The following is a 27143-nucleotide window of genomic DNA, read 5'->3' as shown; positions in this document are numbered from 1 at the left end:
TCTTGACCCCTCTTGGCCTTGCTCCTGCCTGGAATGCCGTTTATCTGAGGGTCCCATAAGTCTTTTCTGCCTAGTGAAAATCTGTACATCCTTCTTTTTGCTTTTCCACATCTGCTCCTTCAGATTTATCTCCCCTCTTTGTTCTCAATGAACTTTTAAAATAACTGCTTTAATATTTACATTACTTCATTATTTCTGTAAGTTTGTGAACCACAATAGCCTGTGAGCTCCTCTAGGGCGCGGCCCGCGCTTTCTGAATTTTGGCGGACCTGACACCCAAGAGGCGGCACTCAGCAGGCGCTCAGTGAATAGGTCGAAAAAGCATCCTTTTGGAGCGTCGTAGGCGCTGTCGTCATCTCCCGCCTAGCACTCCGCCAAGCACAGATCCTAGAACTACTTTTCCCAGTGACCATCGCACCGGAGCCTCCGAAGACGTGCAAAGAGAGGGTTAGACGGTGATTTCACACACCAGCGCCGCTCAAATGGTGGTGCACAGAGGGTCTCGCCTGCCTTCCAGGTTAGCACGAAGCCGTTCTCCAAACTCCAAATAAACACAGACAAGTGACTTCCTGGTAGGTTCTCTGCACATCCCCAAACGGAATCCTACCCTGTGCCCTTAAGGTGAGCTGTCTGGGCCGCCAAGAGGCTTGAGTGGGGAAATGAACTGACAGCGCAGCCAATCATGTCTCGTTATGCCCGGAAGGGGCGGCTCCCGGGAGTGTCATTGACCAAGGGGCGCGGGATTGGCGGGTCCCAGGCCGTGCGCGGTGGCGGGAGTTTTCGGATGTGTTGGCCGCGGCCCCGGCTGCAGCGGTTGGGCTGAATCCGGCCGGTGGCGTGGGCGGCGGAACCGAGAAGGCGAGTTCGCCACTGATCCTTGAGCTCCCAGTCTGTGGCTTGCAGAGCGGCTGCCTTCCTTCTGTCTTCCGGAGCTGCGGGGAAGGATGGATCGGCACCGGCCACGGCTGCACCACCCAGCGCAAAGCTCCTCCGCCGGGGCCCCCTGCCCCTCCTCCGCCTTGCCCCGCAGCAGCCGGGAAAGCAAGATGCCGCGCAGGAAGGGCCCCCAGCACCCTCCGCCGCCCGGCGGCCTGGAGGAGCCTGGAGAGAAACGCCCCAAGTTTGTAAGTTATGCCTGGAGCTGGGGTGGGGAGCTCCCGCCTTGCTTGCGGCTGCGGCTCAGTCCTGGCGTACTTAACTTTAGTAAACTGACTGACTTGGCTGACAGCAGAGGGTGGGTCCACAAGGGCCTGGGAGGCTCAATTTTGTTCTAGATTTCCAAAGCTGCCAATCTCTTCTTAGGTTTACGACGACAGGGTCCAATTCTGTTTGACTCCTTTGATAAATACTGATCATTGTGTTGCCCAAATTTCTTCAGGCTAACGTGGAAGGCAGTTCAAATGTGTATGTATTGACGTCACCTAGGTGGACACTGCATTTTTTAAGGGGGACTTCTCCCCACCCTTCTAGCTTCTGACGGTATGAGATGAATCAAAGTGAACTTTCAGGTGATTCTGTTTCTTTTTCTGCTTAATATTTTAATTCAAGAAGAATTTTTTAAGGTACATATAATTTTCCAAGTCGAAACAGCTCGTTTTAAAACTTGGCGGGCCATGTAGTCACTGCTAAAGAATGTTTTGTTTAGATTGGAAAGAAGTCGAAGTATTTGAAACTCTCTGTTCTGTTACTTAGTCACTTTAACACTAAGGGAAGTGCCATAATTAGCGCTTTGTAAATCATTTTGTTGGTATCAGCTTGTAAAAGAATAGGCAGTGATGATTGTTTTGTTGTGTGTGTGTGTAAATAAATCACATAGAGGGTTGATAGATTTGGGGTGAGTCCAACAGAATTGAAAATTTAGTACTGACCTCTCCATTTTCCTTGGGAGTATGGAAAACATGTTTTTTTTAGTCATAGGTGAACTTGTACAGCCTGTGCCTTCTCTAAACAAGTAAAAATTGTTAGGAATTTAAGTCAGGATACACAAATTAAGTGAGTAAAGATTTGTGGATGAGAAGTGAGTTGCTAACAGAAATGATGGTTGAATAAAACTGGGAGCAGAGCTGTGAGATATATCAGAATACTGAAAATGAAGGACAACATGGATTAATTATGCTAAATTGTCAAGATGGCCATAGGAATGGTGAAATTTTGCAGGAGGATCAAATATGTTGTTGATTGTTATCTCGACAGAGCTGAGGAATAAATAAGGCATGGTTAAGTTCACAATAAAGATTCTACCCAATCCGAGAAGCATCCGTGGGGCAGTGACTTTTCTTCCTTTTACAGTCTACTCTCTCGGTTAATAATGTCATTCTATTTTGTGTGTTAAAAAGGTTATCGTAAGGATGAAAAGACATCTAAAAGACTTTTAAGCTCTAAAACTAATAAACATATCTAAAATACTGTTTGTTTTTAGGTAAGGGTCTGCTGTGAGTCATGACTTCATAATTAATTTGGAAGTAATTTGGACCTTTCATAATCTCTGAAACTAATTTAGATTCTTGCTTACATGGTAATTTCTTCAGATATGTTTTCCATTTCACTAATTCTGTCATGATCTATGTCTAAACTGCTGTTTAACTTGTTCTGAATATTTAGCAATTTTTTATTTCTGTAAGTTCCATTTGGCTCCTTTCAAGTCTGCCTGGTCATTCCTGATAGTTCCTTGTTTCTTATTTTTTTATTTCTTTAGACATTTCCTACTTGGCTCTTCGTGTTCTTTATTTGACAGGTCTGGTGTGTGCCATCTTTGAACTGTCTGCATTGACTCGCACTCGTGGTGGCTTGTCCTTTCCCCCTGTGCTTGTTGATTCTTGTAAGCTCGTTGTTTTATCTTAACCTGTCTTCTAGGAGGCCTAACTGGGGATGCTTTTCTCTGGAGGTGATTTGAGTCTGTTTCCACCAGAAGCCAGGGGGTGGTGCTGATTTGGGGCCACCTCCCTAATGAACTAGGACTTTCAGGGGACCTGGAGTTTCAGGCTTGGCTCTAACTCTCTCCCTGGCCCGAGACTCAGTATCCCAGTCTGAAGGCTGCCTTTTCAGCAGCTGTTCCCACTCAGCCTACTTCTCACTGCTCTTAGTTCCACCGTGGTAACTCTTGTTTTGAGGATGGAGGGTGATCTTTGGAGATCTCATGAGATCTCGGCAGTGCTTCAAAAAGTGATTGTTCTCTAGTTCAGGCTGCTGGACTGCTGGACGTCAAGTCGTTTCTTGGCTTTCTCCTGATTTAGTATGATGTGATGTTAGCCTGAATCTCTTCAGGTTACCCAGTCGTTAGGTCACCTAGTTGCCTGGGGCAGCTGCTTTTGAATGGAACAAGTAACGTATGTATTTTAGGTGTCTGATGTTTGCATATTCTACAAAGCTGCAGGCTGGTAGTGGAACTGAGTGGTAAACCGGCCACTTGCTCCTGTCTTAGTTTAGGAAGGCAGGAGCTCTGTACCCACTGAAATCCTGTTTTACTTGGGGCCTTGATAAAGCAGACAAACAAATCTTTGTTTTTTACTGAATGTATCGTTGTGGGTCTCAAGTTACTTTTGAATTGTGTATAAAGTTTGTAGAACCTCTATAGATGTGTGTAAATAGTAGAAATTAGTCTATTGTAAATATATGATAGTTTGGCTGCACAGGGAATTAATTGCTTTTGGGCTGTTTGTGAACCAGCCAACTTGACTGCTTGAGTATTGAGATAATTACTGAGGATGATTACTAGGGGACTAGAGGCAACTGGAGGAGGCTGGGAGGACAAGGCAGGTACCTAGGTGAAGACATTGTGAAAGCAGATAGAATTGAGTAGGATCATTAAACTGGGTACCTGCGCTAGGTCACACCCTCGGTACTTGGACCTGAGTCCTATTTGCCTTCTAGGACCAAACAAAACAGTTGTTCTGCTCATCGTGAAAAGCCTTTCAGTGATACTGAGCACTTCATTCCTACGTCCCACTGTTCTTAGAAACACACAGTCCATACTGTGGTGGCCACCAGATCCAGAGTGAGAGCAGGACACGCACCTTCTGGAGAAGTCTCCATCTCTAGGATGTGGGTTAGTCTTTTGAAAGGAGGCCTGTAAATTCTGTGATCCAAGATGATAGAGTAGCTGTTCTTTTTAATTAAGAATATCCTGTAAAAGTTCTCATAGACTTTAGTGTAAATCTTGCATCTGATCTCATGGTTTTCATTGAATAGATTGTTAATTATTGTCTAATTATTTCATTACAGTACCCTCAGTTTTGGTTGTGAGAGATTTTTCACCCTGTCCATTAACATCTGTATATCCACCCTGTTTGGGCATTGCTAGTAATAACAGTTAACCTTTCTGTGTGAGCCAAGCACTGTTCTAGGTGCTTTATAAATATCAACAACCCTATTAGGTAGGTGGTATTATTAGCCTTGTTCGTCAGATGGGAAAATGAGGTACAAAGGTTAAATTGCTTTAGGGTCGCACACCTGCCAGTTGGCGAGGCTGGGACGTGAATGTAGGCAAGCTGGTTCCAGAATACACATCGTTAGTCACTGTCCTGTATTACTCTCCCATGCTGTTGGCAGTTTTCATCTTTACTACTGCTTTTCTTATTCAGGAACCATGAACAATGGTTAGGAGTGCCTTTAATGAATATACAATTCCTGATTTCCTGCTGATAGGCAGGTTGTTGGGTGGGAAGAGGTATCAAATTGGAGAACTTTTGTTGTTTGTGCTAGGAACTTGAGGAGAGTTGAAATCAGAGTAAACCCTGAGATTAGAGCATGCTCACCTAATTGCTTTGGGTTTATTTGGAGGCAGGTGTGGTAGGCTGGATAATGAACCCCCAAAAGACATTCACGTCTTAATGTCCAGGACCTGTGAATGTTACCTTACATGGCAGAAAAGGACACTGCAGGGATGATTAAGTTAAGGCTTTGTAAGAGGGAGGTGTAGGGGGATTTGATTACAAAAGAGAAGGCATGTGACTACAAGGCAGATTTTAGTGATGCAACCGCAAGTCAAAGAATGCTGGCAGCTGTCAGAAGTTGGAAGAGGCAAGGAACTGTTTTCTCCCAGAGCCTGCAGAGGGACACTGGCCCTTCTGATATCTTGATTTCAGCCCAGTGACACTGATTTCAGACTTCTGGCCTGCAAAACTGAGACAATAAATTTCTGCTGTTTTAAACCCTCAAATTTGTGGTAATTTGTTATGGCAGTTCTATGAAATGAACACAGCAGCTACAGCGATGAGGATGACCACATGCAAGGGTTTGGTTTAACAGTTTATAAATGGATGTTGTGGGAGAACCATCAGATTCATTCACATCTCTTCCTGTGGTATCATTTTATTTTGGAAGGTTTGTGATTTGGGGGGGATGTAAGATAACCACAGCTTGGTCCTCTGGAATAACAACTAGAACCGTCATTCATCTTGGTGTGCTGCATCGTTTTCATAGTTGCTAGAAAGCTGAGGAAAGATGGAGGTGATTTTTGTATGCTCTTTTTTGAATTTATTTCTTAAGTCTGTAGCTGAAGTGATGTTTTTAGTTGTCCTAGAGGTAAACTGGGAAGAATTGGAGATGATGTTCTAAATTGAAGGCATTAGGCACCTGAGTTTTATTCATGTCAAAATTCCACCTAACCCATCAGACATTGAAAGAAGCTTTCCTAAGGTAAAATCATTTTATTCAGGGCAGTCTTCTAAGTAAATTGCTCTGAATTGTCCCAGACTTTCTTTCCTTTCTCTTTCCTAACAGAGAAAATAAATTTTTTTTCCTTGGTTAATATATGACTTATCAAAAGAAAATATATCAGGTGGATTTTGGGGAGTACATTTACTGCTGAAAATAGATGATACATAGTATTTATTATTTCTGCATTGCTCTGGATCTTTTCTTTGTGGGTAAAAAGGGGTGGGAACAAGGATGATTGTTTCAGATTTAGAGCAAAGCTTAATTGCTTTTTTTCAAAGACTCATGTCTTTAATTATGAAGCAAGCCAACTGACATACATTTATTATGCTGTGAAACCTTGCATCTCATCTAGTCTGTCTTGTAGCAATTGCTTCTGAACAGATGTTACCTGAAACACCTTTGTGCAGTTGGTAGAATGCTAAAATTTGTCATGCTTTTATTATTGTTGTCTTGAATTAACTCTATTTTATGGCATAACTTTATTGCTGTGTCCTAGAATCTTTATATATTTATTGCCTTATAAATTGGATTTAAAATTGGCTTTTTATATAGAATATAAATTAACATGTGTATAACTTGTTTATGCTTGCAGAATTATACAAGAGAAAACTGCTACGTATTACACTAATGTAATTGTCTTTAACTCAGCACATAGTATCCTCCGAACTAGGAATGAAATGAACGCTACAGAATATGCTTACTATTACACTCTGCTTATTTATCTCAGAAACTAATTTGACTTTTAGATCTATAAAATATAGATTAAGCGTAACCTTTTACTTCATGGGATATTAAAGATCAAAGCATGAGCTTTCTTTGAACAGAATCTACAAAGGTAACTTTTCTCTCAGTAGCAGCAGGGTGGCGTTGAAATACCTTACCATTGGGGTAATTTTCTCAAATAGCAAATCCAATAATCATTATTAAATTAGGGGAGAATTTAAGAGTTTCAGTAAGTTAAGTTTGGTGTTGGGATATTCAAGTTACTAGCTAATTAATGTAAACTATTTGGAAATGCTTGTTATAGGTTTTATTTTTCAAAAGACCCACCACCATCCTGTCTTACACTTTTTTGTAGAAAAGGCATGAATAACATTTATGAACAGCGACTTGTATCACTTTTGGGGCTTGAATCCTAGCTGTATGAACTTGGGCAAGTTACTAAACCTCTCTGTGCCTCCATTTCCTTGTGTTTAAAACAGGGTTGTTGAGAAGATTAAAAGTTAATGTGATGGTCCTGGAATAGTACCTGGCTCATTGTAACCTCTACGTAAAGATTTACCATTTATAAGGGTTGTTGTCTTTGTTGTTATCATTTGTAGTAATAGTTGTAGTATAATTGTTGTCTATATTTTAGGGCACTGGGGATATTACCTTGGATGTTTGAATAACCTTCTTATCCTGGGAAAATTTTAGTTGGTCCAGGCTTTTTCCTCATGGTGTGGCAGAGGCAGAGTCATTGTGTTCTCAGTTCTTGTCCTGGCATGCCATGTGCCATTCAGATTGATGCAGAGTTCTGATTCTGATGACTGCATGGTCAGAGCAAGTTTCTGAAGCTTTCTGAGGGGTTAGTTCTTTCTTTGTAAAATGAGGATCAGGCAGCTATGAAACTTATGTACAAATGAAAGTTACAGAAAGAAACCTACAAGGGAAACAACCTCTAACTTAGAAAAAAAATTCATGTGATACTCGTGTGGACTTGAATGATAATAAAAATAATGTGACTTATATATTCATAGATATAAAACTAAGTATAACTGTTTATGCTCATGGCTCTTTTACAACTATAAAACCAAAACAGATTTACATATAAAATTCAAAACAAGACTATAAATCCAATAAAATTCAAATTAACAACAACATTAATTTAATGTGATTGATGATGTTTAGCTGAAATGAAGTCATCATTGTTGGATTTAGTAGTAGAAAGATATGTGTGTGGTTTGCTGTTTTCCTTTATGTCATCTTGACTCTGAGATGGAGATGGAATCTCGGAGGCTGAGGAAACTAAGTATAGACTGACGCATCCAAAGACCAAGCCCCACACTGGTGGTAGAGGCCTGTCATTGAACATTGAACATTTCTGTCTTTTTCACAGGTCTTGACTTTAGGCTCTGAGTGAAGCAGTTAACTCTTATACATCTGTTTATAATAAAAAGAAAATAGCCATAGGTAAACATTTTTTTAGGAAATTGTATGAAACTGTTGAAAAAGAGCAGAAAGAACTGGAGCCAATACTATCAGCATCTGTATTCCTTTTTCTCTTGAAATTTCACTTTCCATAGCTGTGGGCACGTGGTTCCTTAAGGAGTGTCATTTTAGAATTATGAACAGCGTTTTGGAACTGAATTCTTCCCATGTGGAAGAGCTTGTGAAAACCTATGTGGTATGATGTTGCTGTTGTTTGGCTTTCTTCTGACACCGTATTGGCAGTACCCACAAATGCAAGTGTGGTCAACAAAAGTGCCTGATGGAACATAGAGCGGTTATTCAGATTGTCCAGAATATGTTTACTTTACTTCTCATGTTTACGATAATCTTGGAAAAATACAAAATTTAATAAGTCTTATAAAAATGAAGAGTCTGTGGAAGGACCCTGCAGATCTCAGTTTGAGGAACCTGGAGATGACTTATGTCAGGAAGTTAGAAGAGCACTTGAATGAGGCGAAGGTTTTGCACCTTTAGTCCTTTGTCTAGTGATGAGCTGAAAGTGATTAGTAGGAATTTATCAGTAGTGAAGGATGCATACAACATGCTTCAAAACGGTTTATTTCTAAATAGTTTTCTAAGGGTAAACGTTTCCCTTGCAATCCTTAAAAAATATATTGTATCGTAACGAAGAGGTATAGAATGTCATGTATTGCTCACCAATAACCTTCGGAAAGGAAGCATCATAAATTCCATTGAAATGTCCATTTCCTCCCGTCATGTCTATATCTCCTTCTAATCTTTGCCTTCATTTCCTTGAGGTAAGGGTTTACAGGGCTTTTAAAAAATTTTAAAATTTTGGTTAGTGTTTTTTTTGGGGGGGGGCGGTGGGAATTCCTATTTATATTTGTCTCTCTTCCCTAAAAACAGATCCGTTAATGGAATTAATACCCACTAACTTTCTAATCTCTCCATCTTTGAGCATCATAGTCCATCTTAAATACCAGAAAGGAATGGGGGACTAGGATTTAATGTATCAAGTATGTACTAAGGGCATTCTGTGTGCTGAGGGGCTTGGGGTATACCCAAGTAACTATGGCCCAAGTCAGATCTTCACGGTTAAAGATAGCTAAATACCTCTTCGTTTCTCTCCAAGGAAATTATTCCTAATTCTAGGTCATTCTGAAAGTTAAAAAAAAAAAGTGGGTACTTCTTTTGGAGTTATGGTGTAGAATTTCTGGAAACTCTTAGTAAGATACATAGATTAGTCTAATTGTAAGATCCATAATATTGCATTTATTTGGCTAATTTTATTATGAAGTAACTTCCCAAGATGTGGAGAGTTTATCCTGTAATTGCTGCATTTTCCTGTTTATTTGTCATAAAATGAAACTTTGTATCATTCAGTTTTTAACTAGGATTTGCAAATTGGTGACATTAATTATGGACTGTACTATAGTATTAAACTGTTTTTGTTTATCAAACCCTTCGATAGAATGCAATTCATGATGACAATTACAATTCATTTCTAATGAAAAATTTGACAGTCTGAGAAATGAACATGAAAAATAGAACGCATATAATCTGCATTCAGAAATTCAATGTGACAGTTTCATTTCCTTCTAAAAGATGACGGTCTCCAATTAAAACCATGTTCTAACTTCACTCAGCCTCTCTTCTGAGGTATTATTTTGCTCTTATTGATATGTTATCTTGAACATGCTTTCAGTTGCTTTATGCAAGTGTCTGTAAACTTTTGAAAGTCACTTTCTCGGAGGGGCCTGATACAGGCTTGAGCTTACAGCAGGAATTTGAATGCTTGGCTAATTGAAAGTCTATGCAAAATTACTCTTGTAACCTTACACCGCCTGGTTCATTACTCTGTTCATGATTAATTTAAATTTAAATGTTATTAATATACTCTAAATGTCTATTTCTTTTTTGTAAAAGATTTCAATGGTAGTGGGCAAGAGCAGATAAAGACTACCAGAAATATATCTGGGTCACTGGAGAACTGAGCCTGCCAACTCAAGCTCCTCCAGGGCCTGGCAGTGTGGCTTTAGAATCCCACCCCTAACCACTGTGAGAAAAAGGGCTTGGGCTGGATTCAAATATGGCTATATATCCTTGGGCAAACAATTAACTTCTGTGCCTCAGTTTTCCTGTCTGTAAAATGGAATAGATAATCGCAGTATCTACGTTTATAGATTGTTGTGAGGATTAGTTGAGGCAATGCATGTTACAGTAGCTTGGGCACAGTGCCTAGCAGTTAATACATGACAGCTATTATTAATTTTATTCTTTTGATTCTCAGACTCCAAAGTAGAGGAGATCCCATTTTTGTAGTGTTGAGCTCTCTAGGCCTGGTCATCTTGAAGGGTCTGTGATGGGATCTTGGTTATTGACAGCCTTTTGACCATTCTTCTCCTGCTTCCCACCCCCCTCCCTCCTCATTCCTCCGTTCCTGCTGGACCCCTGCATTGTTTCCAGGGACCTGACTTTAATTAAAGTGGGGAACACACCAAGAGGTTTGGTCCCTGGATGTATTCCTCTCCTTTTGTTTTATCCAGACCTCCAGGGCCTTGACCTTGCCTCTCTTTCTTTCTGTCAGCCTCCTGCTGACAACATTTGCTCCACACTAAACCCACACTCCACAAATATAACCCTGGACCTCCTTTTGAATGGGATGCCTTCACATTCCTCACCTCCTGCAACCTAAGGTAGAGTATAAATAAATAATAGAACCTCTGGCCTCTTGTCCAGTTGCCTCAGCTTGCCAAGCGTGGTGCAACCTGATGGGCTTCTTTGTGGCTTAACCGGACCGCTGCTTCCTGGTGGAAACCCCTCCCAGCTGCATGAACTGATGGCCTTAGATTAGCTGGCTCCTCAAAGCTGCTGGATAATAATCCTCATCAAAATAGCTACATTTATTCAGCTCTCACAGTGGGCTGGGCTCTGTTTTAATCACTTAATCCTCACACAATGCTTTGAAGTAGGTACTCTCACCCTCCTTGTGTTGCACATGGTGAGGCTGAGGCGAGGGAGAGGTTTGGGAACTTTCCCGAGGTGCCGCAGCTGGGAATAGAGAATGATGGATATGAACGCAGCCAGTCTGGCTCTAGAGCCCTCGCTTTGAATTAACTCTTTGGTTACCTCCTTTTCCATTTTTCTCAGCATTCATGCTAAACCGTTATCCTTCTCTTGACCTCCTCTATGGGCCTGATTTCTTTTTGTTGTAGTGTAAATAGTTTTTTAAATTGACAAAGTAATGTATGCATCTCTTAAAAAGCCCAACAATGTAAGAGTACAGAGTGAAATTCACTGACTCTTCCATCCCAGACCACCAGTTCAGCTTTTTCCGATGCAGAGGCAATGATGACTTTTATGATTTTCCTTTGTATGCTTTAGTGATATTCTGTGTGTATATGTAAAGCACCTGCTTTGTACCCACACGGGAACACAGCATGGCATGCTTAAGAGATCTTAAGAGATGGTTACCCCTGACACTCACCTTGACACCTTCAGAGAGAAAATAAAGGCTGTATTACTTGAATCTGCTCAATTTCCTGCTATTACAGCTGTTATCTTCTATATCTGCAACTACTCTTCTTCCTTTCTGCTCCAATATCCACAGAAGAAATGTCTGCTTTCCTGTTTAAGGCTAGTTCCTTGACCATTGTACTTGACCCAACCCCATTCCATGGCGAATGTTTCACTCTTTACTGGTTCCATCCCATAGAATGTTCAAACATCTTCCTTTATGAAAGAAAAAGCAGGAGCAAAACCAACAACCTCCCTCTCCAAGTTTCCCTTGACCCATCGCACCCTCTGAATACTCTGCTCACCCTCCTTACTTTATAGCCAGATTCTGTGAATTAGTTGTTTTCATTTATTCAGTAAATATTTGAATGCCCTTTCTACCACAGTACAGGTGGGTACAGTTTGGTCCTTGACTTCAAGAGGCTCGCCTTCAGTCTGGTGTGGAGAAAAGACGTGTGAACCAACAAGCATGAAGTGCTCCCGGGGAGTCCATGTTGTAGAATCTTTAAGAACTCAGGCTCTGGAGTTAACCTGTATTTGATACCTGCGTGACCTTGGAAAATTACTTTGTTTTTTGTTTTGCTTCTTCGTTTACGAAATGGGAGTGATGGTACCTATATTATAGCTTAGATATGATGATTCCGTGTGTTGTAATGGGGGTTAACACAGATAATAGTAAACAGCTCTTAGCTTGTTGCTGCTGCTACGATGGCATCGTGAAATGATAGAGTGCGCTCACAAAGCAGGGATTCGGTCAGCTCCCGTTGGTTCCTACACCTTGTCTTTGCTTCTGTCGTTGCACTGAAATTGCTTTGGCAGGTCAACAACTGCCAACCTCGTGGCTGATTTGCAAGCTTCATCTTACTTGACTTCTTCCAGGTGTTAGCACTGACCCCTCACTTCTTGAAGCCTTTGCTATGACGTGTTCTTCACTTCTAATCTTTGCTCATCCCCCTTCCTACCCTCTTAAATTATTGTTCCCAGAGACTGTCTCTTTGATCTGTTACTCGTTTTACTTTGTACCTCCTTCCAGCATGAGCTCATCCATTTCTTTAGCTTTTACCACCACCTAGGTCAGTGCTGTTCTATAGAACTCTCTGTGATGATGGAAATGTTCTGTTCTGCTGTGTCCAATTTGATAGTCAGCGGCCACATGTGGCTAATGTTACCAAAGGGCTGAATTTTTACTTTGATTTAACTTGAATTAACTTAAATAGCCATATGTGGTTAGTGGCTAATGACGGACTTTGGCCCACATTCATGTTTCAAGGGACTGCCTGTGGCCCTCAGAGTCTTCACCTGTATGCCAGACTGCCTTCCAATGATGTGATGATTTACTCCTGCTGGATAACATGCACATCTTAGTCCAGCAAAGATGATACAGTTTCATAGCCTCTGAAGCTGCCCTCAATGGTAGGTTTATGAGCAAAACAACATCAGTGATGACAGAAACAGGTATGGGATCACACCTGTTAGAATGGCTGTCATCAAGAGGACAAGAGAGAACAAGTGTTAGGGAGGATGTGAAGAAAAGTGAACCCTTCTGCACTGTTGGTAGGAATGTAAATTGGTTCAGCCCCTATGGAAAACAGTATGGAGGTTCTTCAAAAAATTAAAACTAGAAATAGCGTATGATCCAACAATCCCAGTTCTGGGTATATATCCAAAGGAAATGAAAATTGGATCTCAAAAAGATATCTGCATTCCTGTATTTATTGCAGTGGTATTCACAATAGCCAAGACATGGAAACCACCTAAATGTCTGTCAACAGATGAATGGATGAACAAGAGGTGGTACATAGTACAGTGTAATATTATTTAGCCACAAGAAAGAAGGGCACCTTGGTATTTGTGACAACATGAATGGACCTTGAGGGCATTATGCGAAAGTGAGATAAGCCAAACAGAGAAAGACAAATACTGTATGACATTCCTTGTATATGGAATCTAAAAAGGCTGAGCTCGTGGAAACAGAGTAGAATGGTGGTTACCAGAGGCTGGAGGGTCAGGGAATTGGGGAGATGTTGTTAAAGGTTACAAAGTTACAACTAGATGATAAATAGGTTCTGGAGATGGTGACTCTAGTCAACAGTACTGTCTTATATATTTCAAAGTTGTGAAGAGACTAGATCTTAAATGTTTTCACCACAAAAAAGAAATGATAATTGTGTCATGTGATAGAGATTTTAGCTAAAGCTACAGTGGCAATCATATTGCAATAAGTAAATGTATCAAACCAATACATTGTACATCTTAACCTGACACAGTGTTATATGTAAATTATATCTCAATAGTAATAAAGAAATAGATATGAGAGAGTTATCTTCATATTCTTGCAAGATCTGCAGTCCTCAGTAATTTGCATTAGGTTATTAGGATCATTGGGTGCCTTCCCAAGCCTGTCTCTGTCAGCTGCTGACCTCCCCATAACCTTTGTCACCTTGTTTTATTAGTGTGCTTCAATGGTGTGGTGATCAACATGAAACTATGTATTTTTAGAAGTCCTTTACAAATATACTTGGGTTATTGCTACAGTCATTGTTGAAGTCTCCTTTGGCATTGTTGGAAGATTGCCAAGGGCAAGTTAGGCTGCAGTTGCTTGACCTTGCAGCTTGATTAAAGAAACTGGTGTGTTCAAAACCTAACTTGTGACATAAAATGCTATGTGTTGGAATTTCACCGTGTCGTAATATGACCGAGCGCAAGGTTGGTGCAATATTGAGCTGCTCTGGATCTAACCCATTCAAGGAATTCTCTCCCCAAGTTCCTTTGGATGACAACTGCAATGAAAAGTGTTAAGGTGAGGAATCCGTGTATTTCAGTTTGTGTAGCCCTGGCAGGACAGTTATTTATATTATTTTTTGAATCACCAAAAAGAGAAAATAAGTGACCCAGGTTACTTAATTTTTCCTCTAGAACCTACTGGATTATGAACTCCTTCATGGCAGATGGTGTGTTTGATAGGCCTTTATATGCCAGGCCTGGCGTGATATCTTGTTAGTTTAGATACTCAATCACTATATCCTGCTTGGTTAATATTTCCAAAAGAGATGTGAAATGTAATCCACATTTTTTTTTTTGTTTTGAGCAAGATTAGCCTTGAGCTAACTGCTACCAACCCTCCTCTTTTTGCTGAGGAAGACTGGCCCTGAGCTAACATCCATGCCCGTCTTCCTCTACTGTATACGTGGGACACCTACCACAGCATGGCTTTTGCCAAGTGGTGCCATGTCCGCACCTGGGATCCGAACTGGTGAACCCCGGACCGCCGAGAAGCGGAACGTGCGAACTTAATCGCTGCGCCACCGGGCCGGCCCCTGTAATCCACATTTTATGCTTAGTACTAGGACTCATGTAACAGCTGGAATTGTGCTCTTTTTCTCCCTTTTTTAGATAGTAGCTTTGTAAATATGCAGTAAACCTTTTGACTCATTTTCAGTGACAAACCAATTTAGAGGGTAGTAATAAAAAGTGGTAATCAAATTATGCAAGAAAACTTAGTGGTGATTTAGTTGTTTAAAAAAGAGTTCAAATTTTATCAATAATTTAAAAATGAAATTTTCTTTAATTAGCTATTGCTCTGTAATTAATTTCTTACTTGAGTGGGTTTCTTTTTGAATGACATGTTGGATGTGGATATTTTTGTGCCTTATGTTTTAGTTTGAATTGGGAGGGCATGGTTTATCAGACTTGTATGTACTAAAGCTTAAATCCTGCAAATAAGAAATAAAAAAACTATTCCTTACATTTCTATTATGTGCATGAGAGAGCAACTGTAAAAAAATAAAGGGGGAAACTCTCTAGCAAAACATACATTCTTGTTAGTATTAGTCAGTTTATGGAAATTAAATTTCCTCCATCCCCACCTTCTTATAATCACTCACCTGAACTTTTTTTTTTTGTTTCGGTGAGGAAGATTCACCCTGGGCTAACATCTGTTGCCACTCTTCCTCTTCTTTTGCTTGAGGAAGATTAGCCCTGAGCTAACATCTGTGCCAGTCTTCCTATATTTTGTATGTGGGATGCCTTCACAGCATGGCTTGCTTGATGAATGGAGTATGTCCGCACCCAGAATCAGAACCTGTGCACCCAGGCTGCCAAAGTGGAGCTTGCAGAACTTTAACCACTCAGACACAGGGCCGGTCTCTCACCTGAACTTATTGTTTTTTTGGTGAGGAAGATTGACCCTGAGCTAATATTTGTTGCCAATCTTCCACTTTTTGCTTGAGGAAGAGTGTCTGTGAGCTAATGTCTGTGCCAATCTTCCTCTAATTTTTTGTATGTGGGATACCACCACAGCATGGCTTGATGAACAGTGTGGAGGTCCATGCCAAGGATCTGAACCTGAGAAGCCTGGGCCACCAAAGCGGAGTGTGAACTTAACCACTGTGCCACTGGGCCAGCCCCCTCACCTGAACTTCTAAGATAGGATTTTGTAGTCGGTGTTGTAACACTTAATAATCATCCAGTTGGAGTTATGCTCATTTTTCTAAGATTTCATTTTCAAATGTATTGTCCCGTAAACAGCTCAGAAATGGCTTCGTTTCCACTGGAAGTCTTCCTCCCTAGGTTTGTTAACAGAAACTGTCCCGTGGAGCAGGGGGCACTGAGCGAAAGGAAGGGGAATGAGCCTGGGTTTTGGAATCACAGTCAGCAAGGTTCCACTCCCAGCCAGGCCGCTCAGTCAGCTCTGGCAAATCACTTGTGTGACACTTATTTTCCTGATCTCTGAGATGGGGATAATGGCTAATTTATAGGATTGTTGGGTGTATTTGTAATTATGGTAAGTCCTCAGTAAGTGGTGGTAGTGATGATGATGAGGCAGGCTATGTCATATGGGTACCTAGGGACCCACTTTGCAATTGGGTTCGGTCTCAGTTGAGGTCTTTCTTGGCTTGAAGGAACAGACCCCACCGCCCATCCCCCCTTGCAATATCTAGTTTAAGCTTGGAAAAGACAATTGTAATGACACACAGGGGTGTTTCCAGGGATCAAGCACAGTAAGTGTAGCTAGGCCTTGCAAGGGATTGGAAGTGAGAACTGAAAGCTGGCAGCTTCTCTGAGCTGTCTCTTAGTGGTCATACAGTCTCGTTTTGCTTCTCACTAGGCATTTCCTCCACTCTTGTATCTCTGTGTAGTGTGGCTTCTACTGCTTTGATCTCACACAGCCCAGCCCAGAGCCTCAGTTCCAGATATACATGTATGCTCTTGGTCCATGTAAGAGCAGATCCTGGTTCTCATCTCTGAATCCCAAATCTAGATTACTGGGAGAGTGAGGATTTGCTTGGCGCTGCATGGGTTTAAGTGTTGAGCTCTGTTCACATCAGCTGGCGCCAGAGCTGGCTCACAAAGAACAATGAAGACTGCTGGTCCCCCATGACATAGAGAAGAGCTTGTGTGCACGAGTCAGATAAATGACATGTGTCTACCGTATCTACCAGTGTACGTCTTTGGAGATTCCTTGGTGACAGTCTTGGTAGTAGAAGACTGAGTTCATAATAGTTTGCCCAATTTAGTGGTTTCTAACCCTGGTTGCACATTAGAGTCACCCTGGGGGAGCTTTAAAAGCACTTATGGCAGGTCCCACCTTTGGGTATTCTGATACAGTTGGTTTGGGGTGCTACTCGGGAATCTGTAGTAGGAAAAGCAAACAAAAGGTCTTCAGGTGATTCTCATGTGTAGTCAGATTCAGAACCACTGGCCTAAAATGTTCCCTGCACTGTGGTAGGTCTAGGGTCTCAAAGATGAGGGAAAAAAGATCCTTACCACGTTTGAAAAAAAAAAGATGTAAACATAACTGTAAGACAGTCATCAGTGACCCAAGGGAATTATAAACAAAAGAGCTATGGGTGGACAGAGGTAGGATCATCATTTCTTTTTTCTTGAGGAAGGTAAGCCCTGAGCTAACATCCACTGCCAATCATCCTCTTTTTGCTGAGGAAGACTGGCCCTGAGCTAACATCCGTGCCCATCTTCCTCTACTTTATATTCGGGATGCCTGCCACAGCATGGCTTGATGAGCAGTGCGTAGGTCCATGCCCGGGATCTGAACCAGTGAACCCTGGACTGCTGAAGCGGAATGCATGGACTTAACTGCTGTGCCACTGGGCTGGCCCCGGGATCATCATTTCTTGATGGTACTCAAGGTTAACCCACCCTTACTATAAATTTATATGTGCAATACATACTTTGTCTGCTTCCCTCACATCTCATTCACCCTTCTAGCTGTCAGTCTCCTGAGGCCCAGGTGACATGCTGGCTCTAGGGATGGCGTTGGGAAACTGCCACTGCTTGGAGTTCTCAGCCCCAAGATCTCAGGCCCAAAGAAAAATGACAGCATGTGAAAGCCCCAGCAGCTGACATGGAGCAAAATGGAGCTGCTGGCAAAGTGACCATGACAAAAATCTGTGCTCACAAGGAGCCCAAGCCCAGTGGTGGAGACCTGCACACATTTACATCAATTACAAATGGATTTAAGTGGATTAGAGAATGATTATAGGGCCCCAGGGGAGGAGGCTGTCAAGGGGGACCTTGAGGAGAATGATGATGACCTGAACCAAGGTGACACTTGTGGGGATGTTAGTGGGGAAGGAAGGGGACCAATGTTTATCAAAGCCTCCTCACCACCAGGTGTCCTAGGTTGTGTGCTTTACTTGGCCTTCTAATTAAGGCTCCTAATAAGCCTATGATGGCAGATGATTTCTATTCTTCTGGTACAGATAAGGAAACAGGCTCAGAGTTTAAGTGCCCAAGGTCACACAACTGATCAATATCAGAGCTGGATTCCAATCCAGGTGAGTTTGATCCTAGAACCCAGGCTGTTTGCCTCTGCCTGGTAAATGCAAGGTAGTATATAAGGCTCTCACAGAAGAGGCATGCTTGATGTGGGAGAAGCTAGAGAGTCTTCCAGAAGCTAATGGCATTTGAAAGGTGAGTAGGTGGATGAGCAGGGTAACAGGAACAGGCTGAGCCCAGGTACAGAGAGGGAAGGGACAGGGGTAGTGTCTCTATCAGAGCCCAGACAGGAAATAGAAAGCTTGGTAGGTTGGTTGAACGTGGGGACTGCTTACAAAAGTATTGAAAGGGAAAGGGCAGAAAGGAGATGCTGTCTGAGAGGGTCCCTGTGGCTGTGCTCAGATAGCTGTGGGCCACTATTCCATTTGTGTCAGACCCTGAGGGAGGACGCCCTGGGGCTGCCGCTCAGACTTCTGAGGGGCCTGAGGGATTATGTAGGAATTAAACTGTTGTAATTAGAATTTTTTCTCACCTTCTTTTCTTCAAACGTGCTGGGTTATTCCCTCCACCCCCTCAGACTACTTCTATATTTAAAAAATTGGTTTTGTTAATGCAGTAGAATTAACTGAGTTGGTCCAAAAATTGCCTTTGTGGGCTTTACAGTGTTTTGGGAGTATTTCTAATACTTTCTGGTCAATGACTCCTTGTAGCAAAACCAAGTCAGCCGCTTAAAGGGCTCTGAAGGAAATGGTTATTTGAGAACAGACCTGTTTCCTTCTCTGCTGTGTATGTTGTATAATGTGCAGATTCAACTATTACTTATTGTTTAAGTTGATTATTTATAACTTGTTTTATACTGAAGCATTTGTGCCTATTTCATTAGAAGAATAAAAGCCCATGTCCTTAGGCCTGGGGCTTATCTGTCTCCTTCCTTTTCTCTGACTTCAGTTCACGTAGCCACGCTGGTGGCCTCACACACCGGACACGCTCCTTCCTGACGGCCTTTGTTGTGGCTGCTCTTTCCATCTGAAACACTTTCCCCCATATCCACACAGCTACCTCCTTAGGCCACTTTCAAGTTACTCAAACACCACTTCTCAGTCAGGCCTACGCCGACCTGGTCCCCACGTTTACAATTGCAACCTGCACACCCTCCCACCCTGCTTTCCGGTCTCCCCTTTCCCTGAGCTGCTCATTTTTACTGGAGCACTCATCACCTTCTAACAGGCTCCCTAACTTATTTGTTGTGTTGATTGTCTGCTTCCCCAATGGAAGGTGAGTTCCTTTAGGACAGGAATGTTGTTCTGTTTACTGATGTGTCCCTTGTCAAGAATAGCAGTGCTTGCTGAGTGAATGAATGCTTTAGGAATCTCTCATTCTGTATGAAGAACAAATTCTGTATTATAAGTTTTGCCTAAATCATGGCTAGAAATTCATTTGACTTTAGTCTTACATCATTGCTATGTTTGCACATTAATGTGTATTTAATCATATATAATCATTTATAATTAGCAAGTAGAGACTGCTTTTTCTTCCAGTCACCACTGAATACCTCTGTAATGGTGCTTATCACACTATCCTGTGTTTTGGTTATTAATTTGTCTTGCTGCGCTTTTGGTTTAAGCTTCTAAGGGCAGGGACTGTGTCCTCTATTTTTAATGTGGTGTCTCGCAAATATTGGCCGCCTAATTATGTTGCATAGTAGAAAAAAATTAGGATTATGAGACTAGGTCTTGCATGAAAAATTGTCTTTTATTATATTTTGGTATCATGTCCTCATTTGCATTAAGGAGTTATCAGCTGAGTGGTAATTTACCTTGACTTTCTCAAGATAGCATGAGATCGTTTACATTTGCAAGAAAGAAAAATGATAGATTTCTTTTATTTCTCCCATTAATAAGTGTCATAAAATAGAAAAATAAAGCTAAGTCAATATGTTATTGTTGCCACAGAAATTGAATTTGTGTCAAAAGGATTTGCGCTTGTGATGTAGTGATTCGCATATTTTTCTTGGAATTAAGTCTCTAGCAGGTGACAACATCAATAACTCAAAAAACCAAGGAGCTTTTTGAGATTGGTTAATTTATATATGTGAATTAGAAAACAAATGAATAATGTGCTTAATGGATTCTGACATTTTTAAAAATATGCATTAAAAAACCCCAGCCTATTAAAAAGTCTGTGTTCACAGTATTTACTAGATTTTTTAGATTTTCGTTTTTACTTCTTGTGCTAATATGTACATTTTGATTTGAAAAGGAACTAATCTATATTCTCTGCTTGGTGTGAAAAGTATTATCCATAGTAACGTAAAAAGCTTTTCTCATTATAAGAATAAATATGCTCATTCTAGACAACTGGGAAACTACAGGAAAATATGAAAAAAATTGCTCCAAATCCCACAATCCAGATACATGAAATCAACAATGGTTCCTGTCTTACTTTTTCCGTAAATGTGTGTATTAATGAAGTTGGAATTATATTGCATATGCAATTTTAAACACAACTTTTTTTCACGTAACCATGTCTTGTGAGCATTTTCCTATGTCACTATAGTCCGTATGACAGGACTATAATTTATTTAATCTGTCTCATATTCTGGGAAGTTTTAGGTTGATTACAATTCTAGCTACTTAAAGTAACTGTAGTGATACATATTTGTGTACAAACCTTCGGTTGTATTTCTTATTTCCTAAGTATAGATTCTAGAAGTAGAATTACTAGGTTAAAGAATGTGAACGTAGGATTTGTTTCGCCGAATTGTTCTCTGAAAAGGTTTAATCAAATTTGCTTTCCTTATGATGATGCTAGAATGTAAACAAATGAAATCCTTCTCAAATATATGTAAACTGATGCATGGGCTGTATTAGCCTCAGAAATAGTTTAAGTTTGTGTCTTGGACAAGACCTGCAGGGGGCTGAGGCACTCTACTCAGAAGTAACTGGTAGTTTGGATAGGCTTCAAGGTGATTCTGGAAGCTCTGGGTCCATTTTAAATCTTCCACCTAATACTTCAAATACTTTTCAGCTTTCTTCAGATGATGGAAAAAGTTCTTGGGTTCTTGTGACCTAGAGCTGAACCTCCTTGTAAAGTGGTTCAGAGATTTGAATTGCTTTTCCCTGGACCTATTGCAGAAGAGTTTTTGACCTGGTGTAGTGTAGTGAGAAGAACTGGAGCAGCTGAAGAGAATGTCTTAAAATAGCTATGAAAACTCTGTTACTAGAATTTGCTATTATGTTTTTCCTTTAATTTTATCTCATTGTTGAATGAGTTTATTGAAGGGAAAAGAACTCTAGAGTTCTATTAGCATAAAAAATGTCTTGGTAGGTCTCCAGCCCCTGTGATGTGAAATGTAGGTGAGATGTCCAAGGAACAATTTGATAATTGATGTCTCTAGAGAGGTGGTTGTTTTCTAGCAGTGATAGTGCAGCCTCTTGATCCTTTTGAAAACCTTGTGTTCTCTTAGAAATGAATCTTTTCGGGGCCAGTCGTGTGGTTAAGTTCACATGCTCTGCTTTCGTGGCCCAGGGTTTGTGGGTTCGGATCCTGGGCACAGACCTACATACTGCTCGTCAATCCCTGCTGTGGCAGCGGTCCCGGTACAAAATGAGGGAAGATTGGCACAGATGTTAGCTCAACAACAATCTTTTGTCAAGCAAAAAGAGGAACATTGGCAACAGATGTTAGCTTAGGACTAATCTTCCTCACCGAAAGAAAAAAAAAAAAGGAAATGAATCTTTTCACTTCTGTGGATGCTTGAATGATGCCTCCTCCTGAAAGCTGATCTTTCTTGATGACTCTTCTTTCCCAAAGAAGGAATTATGGAAAAGGGAGGTTTGGGTTCTTAGGTGGGTGAGAGCAGAGAAGCCTTGGTAATAGATTATGGACAGGTGTCTGTCTTTCTGAGGTAGGCAGGATTATGGGTTTAAATAAATGAACAGATCAAAAGAAGTTGGAAAGCTTTTCCTAATTCTCACCTGTTCCTAACATCTCCTCTCTCGCTTTTATCCACCTCAGACTAAAAAAAAAGACCACATGAAGAGCCAGTCAACTTAAAAGCTTTTCTTTACAGTATCAAAGAGCCAGCTCTATTCTTGTCCTCAGTGCCATGAAAGCTACAGTATTATTTTTGGACCCTTCTGAGATGTTAAATCTGGAGCCCTTGAAGAATATTTTCACATCTAGGTGTGTTGTGTAGTTGCCCGGGAGATGACCCTCAGACTCTGTAGGTGTGTTCAGTGTCGTGGTCAGTAGTAATAAAACTTTACACTTATACAATGTTTATAATTGGTATTGAGATTAAAATACAGATGTGTGGACCAGAAATGTTAGGTTAAATACATATTCCTAAGTGTATTGATGGAAAGGAATAATCCAGACTTTAAAACAAAAAGTGAGCAACACTTGAACATACCATCCTCACCCACAGATTATGGTTAAGACTGATCCTTGCTTTTCTCCATGAAGATATAACTTTGTTGTGTCAGTAACCTGTTACTGATTCATTTTGACCAGCAGATAGTGTCGTGTCATGGTTTGATATAATGAACAATCTTCGATACTTTGGAGTAAGTATATGCTTATGAGATTGAGTTTTACCTTAGAGATAGACTAAGTGTTAGAGTAAATGCTGCAATTGGTAATTCATCCCACATACCAGAGATTGTTGAATTCTCTTAAAACAGTACTAACCGGTGCCTCGCATTTCATGGCAGTAAAACCTGTCCCAATTGCACCAGCTCACTGTCTCTCTGTTCTTTGAAATCCTCTTGTACTTCTCTGTACCCTTCGTTTAGCTCATTTCAGGGACCCTGGTTTTAAAGTGAGCCACGTGACGGGAGATTCCTACATATGTAGGCTGAGGGGATGTTTAATGGCGAGAGTGGTGGAGTGTGGAGCCGGGTTTCTCACACGGTCCTGGGCTTGCTGGTTGCTAAGCCCTGCCTTAGACATTGACTCAGAATCTTGGGAAGCTGAGGCTATGCAGTCTCTGTTTACAAAGATAACCTTGGTGTGTTTCTTTTTAAAGGTTGGCACCTGAGCTAACAACTGTTGCCAATCTTTTTTATTTTTTTGCTTTTTCTCCCCAAACCCCCCCAGTATGTAGTTGTATATTTTAGTTGTGGGTCCTTCTAGTTGTGGCGTGTGGGATACCGCCTCAATGTGGCCTGACGAGCGATGCCATGTCTGCGCCCAGGATCCAAACCAGCGAAACCCTGGGCTGCCAAAGCGGAGCGTGAACCTAACCACTCGGCCACGGGGCCCACCCTTCTTGGTGTGTTTCTTGTGCACATTAACAAGCTGAAAATTAGCTGGTCCCTCTAGACCTAGTTTATGAAAATTGGGTCCGATTCAAGTGCATTTGAGGCATTAATCTTACAGGTTTTCCTCTAGTTGGTGATTCCTCTTAATGACCCAGTTAAATGATGTAAATTTAATGTAATTAAATTGCAATAGCAAAAAACTGTTTTAAAATATTACCATGTATTCGGCTTTGAGGACAGTGATCCAAGCCTACCGGCTTGACACCTGGTGGTGGCTGTTATGAACCTAATGACATCAATAGATAGGTCTTTTGCTTTCTGCTAGTTCAAATGTGCTAACCAATGAAAGAAAAAGTAAAATTGGCTGAAAGTCTTGGGCTACAGCTTGGGATCTTTTTTCCCCATTGTGTGTGGAGCTTAGGAGTTTGTTGCTTTGTACTATATAATTTATCTGGACTTTGTTACTTTCTTGTAAAGTAAGTTGGTGGGGGAAGGACTGTTTGTTCACACCTCCTGATATTTACAGCATTTCACACAGCGCTCTGAAAACTCTAGATCTATTTTTTGACAGCATGTACTGTCTTCAGTGAAGGTTTTGATGCCTTGCTTAGAGAGGAATATAGAGACCTATGTTCTGTGTTTCTCCCTTTTTTTCAGATCCTATGTTCTTTTGAGGAAGAAATCTATAAAGCCTTTTTCTCTCTTTCAATTCCAGAGTGGTCCGCTTGACCATTCATCCTAGGAACGGCCATTAGCAGAAACGTTGTCACCTATGTGTATGTGATGCTCCTGGCTTTTTAGGGAGAAAACAGAATTAGCAAGTCGAGAAACATAGGAACACAGGAAGAAGGGTGAAGTTTTGGCTTAGGAAAAGAGTCCAAATGTGTTTTCATTCCACACGTTAACCAGTTACCAGTGATCCTGTGTTCAGAACTGTTTATATTTTGATATTATCACCAGTTTTATTCTTTCACGTTGCTATAAAGCATGAATAACACCTATAGAATCGTAGGCTAGGTAATATAACTAAAGATCACAAAGTCACATGTAGGTGTGAATGTTTTAATATGTCTAAAACTGTATGCTTTTAACCTTTTGTTTTGCAAAACACTAGAGTTGCTATTATTTTTAAAAAGTGTTCCTCTTTGCTTCCAATTAATAGTCAGATTTTAAGTTTCTATTTCCTTCTTGGTGTGGACATCAGCAAATGCTACTCATGGACTGGATTGCTGTGTGAGGTTCCTATTTTCCCAACCAGAAGATATAGTTAAAGAGCATTGCCGGTAGCTGTAAAACAGAAATACTTCATTTAAGTGTCTTGGTTAACCAGGTCTTTAAGCAGTACCTCAGTACTAGTATAAAAGCAATACTTTTTTATAATATTTTTTTTCTTCTTTAAATTAAGGATGCTAGCCTTGTAGTTTTATATCTACAAAAACAAGACCAAAACCTCACAAAATTACCTGAGGATTTTATGTCAGTCATTCCTTCCCTTCCTCCCCCTCCTTCCACTTTTTAGAAATCTATAAACAGGTAGGACCTTGAGATAATTAAACTTTATAATAAACTTGAATTAATATTAACATTCAAACATCCTATAAAAGGGTGCCACCTGATAGAACTTTTACAGTTTTTCATTAAGTATTTAGTGTTTATTTCTTTTTCCTTCAGGTTTGAAGTGGACTGCAGTTGGGCATTTCAGTTTAGGGAGAATTGCTCATGCTTAGATCAATTCGAATTTTTTAATGCTACCGTGCTTTAGTGATTTCCTTCAGATTGCGTGCTTGCAAACAAATAGCTATGTAATCTCTATTTTCTGAAAGCTGAATCTTGAAGTGAAGCTTATTCTGGCTTTACTGTTTTGACATAGAAACCAAAATTTTTAGATCAGTTTTCCAGCTGTTGACTCTGTTAGTCAATATCTGCAGCCCTGTCATGGGCCCTTGAATTTGCTGTCATTTCCTGCCCTACGGGCTTCTCTTGCTGGTGGTGCGAATCGATAGGTGAGTGTTTTCCAGAAGAGAAGGAATAATGAACTTGACCTTAGCTTCTTGCTTTTCTCTCAGACTGTTAAACTTCCCACACCTAAATTCCTTTGAGTTTTCTTATTTTTCCATGTAAGCTCCCCCTGCATTATAATTCTGTTCTAATTCATCACATGTTCTTTTTTGTGAAAGATTGTGTATAATAATAGTTTGTAACTGAACTCATGCATGCTTATATAGTTTAAAAAAGGTCAAGCATTTAACAAATTAATTGAAGCCCTTTAAAAGCTAGACTCTCAATAAGATGGTTTAAGGATATATAATATTTTAAAAAATGACAAAAATGGATCCTTATGTGTCTTGTTTCTACACAAGAGTGACTGCTCTTTTTCTGAAAGTTGTGAGTCCACCTCTAAAAGATTGTCCAATTTTAGGCCTTTGAAGGTAGATAGAAGTGCTCCTCTTGGATATTTACATCTTCTGGATTTTGTATCATGTAACCCACATCCCCTGCTTTTCCCATCTGGTACTTTACTTTCTATATCTTCTGTGCAGTCTTTAGTTCATAAATCTTGCATGGGCTCTACTCTCATTTCTCTTAAAATTGTCTATTTTCATTGTTCTGTCTTTTTTAACATCAGTTTTATGGCATTTTCCTTAGGCAACTCAAACTAGTATTTGGGAATATTTCATTTGTGTAAGTAGATGTTTTCTCTTTATTGTGGCATCCTATTCTAAATAGAATTTCAGCTTTATGCTTTTTCTTTCGCCTTACTTTCTAAGCATTACGCCACCTAGAATGCTATTGTTAGAAGTTGGCTATATTCCTTTCTTCTTGTCAGAGGAACTTGAAATGACCCCTTTCAGGTGTGATGTGCATTGTGATTGGGGTGGTAACTCTAGTTGGAGAATGAAAGAGATGTGGTTAACCAAATGCACTGGGCTAGAAAGCTCTGTTGACGGCAAAGCACACAGACAAGGGGCGGTGAGAGGAAGGGAACTCCACGCCACCTTTCCAGGGCTCCTTTCTCTGTCAACTCGAGAGCCATGCAAATTTGGGTTTAATTCTAGTAATGATCTCCTGGATGAGACTGTGGCCTGAAGTGCCTCAGAAATTTTATAGTCCTGCCTAGGATCACGCCCACTTTTAAGGACCTCTGTGCGTACTTGTTAGTTTCAAGGGCTGAGAGTAGTATTGATGAAAAGCAAGTTCTTCAGTCCAGAATTAAATACTAACCCTTTTTAATTGAGTATTACTTCTTTGCTCCTAATTTAGCAGGCACTTCATTCTGGAACCTAGCGGTGTGGCTAATGGCTAGTGGTGTGGTCATTTAGTCAGTTGTGTTCTCTTTGCTAGATAGAAGACTCATTCTTGGTCCCTCCAGTTAATGTTTTCTCTGCACTAGAAGTGACATTTTGGTGGAAGAGAGAAGAGAATCTGGGATAGTGATTTACTCTGGACAGATTTTTAATCTGGATCATCACTGAGGTAGATCCATGGTCATAAAGGTGTATTCCAGCATACAAACATAATGATAAATTTTGTTCTGTTTGGGGCTGGCCTGGTGGTACAGTGGTTAAGTGCACACATTCCGCTTCGGTGGCCCGGGGTTCGCCGGTTCGGATCCCGGTGTGGACATGGCACTGCTTGGCATGCCATGCTGTGGTAGGCATCCCACATATAAAGTAGAGGAAGATGGGCATGGATGTTAACTCGGGGCCAGTCTTCCTCAGCAAAAAAAGGAGAATTGGCAGCAGATGTTAGCTCAGGGCTAATCTTTCTCTGTCAATAAATGTTGAATTGAACTAGGTA

General features: G+C 40.8%; 1 protein-coding gene across 1 annotated transcript in view; it reads left to right on the top strand.

The window, feature by feature from the left end:
• The first annotated feature begins 601 nt into the window (after positions 1-601).
• Positions 602-27143, top strand: part of DIAPH3 (diaphanous related formin 3) — a 489528-nt gene continuing 462986 nt past the window's right edge. Inside the window, exon 1 of the mRNA XM_070480866.1 lies at positions 602-1124. Coding sequence (XP_070336967.1) covers positions 945-1124 — 180 coding nt within the window. The 5' untranslated portion in view covers positions 602-944. The remainder of the gene's footprint in view (positions 1125-27143) is intronic.

Source organism: Equus asinus, chromosome 11, assembly GCF_041296235.1.
Source record: "Equus asinus isolate D_3611 breed Donkey chromosome 11, EquAss-T2T_v2, whole genome shotgun sequence".
NCBI classification, from domain to species: domain Eukaryota; kingdom Metazoa; phylum Chordata; class Mammalia; order Perissodactyla; family Equidae; genus Equus; species Equus asinus.
Note: the sequence above shows the minus strand (reverse complement) of the source record. Positions and strands in the feature narration are given on the sequence as shown.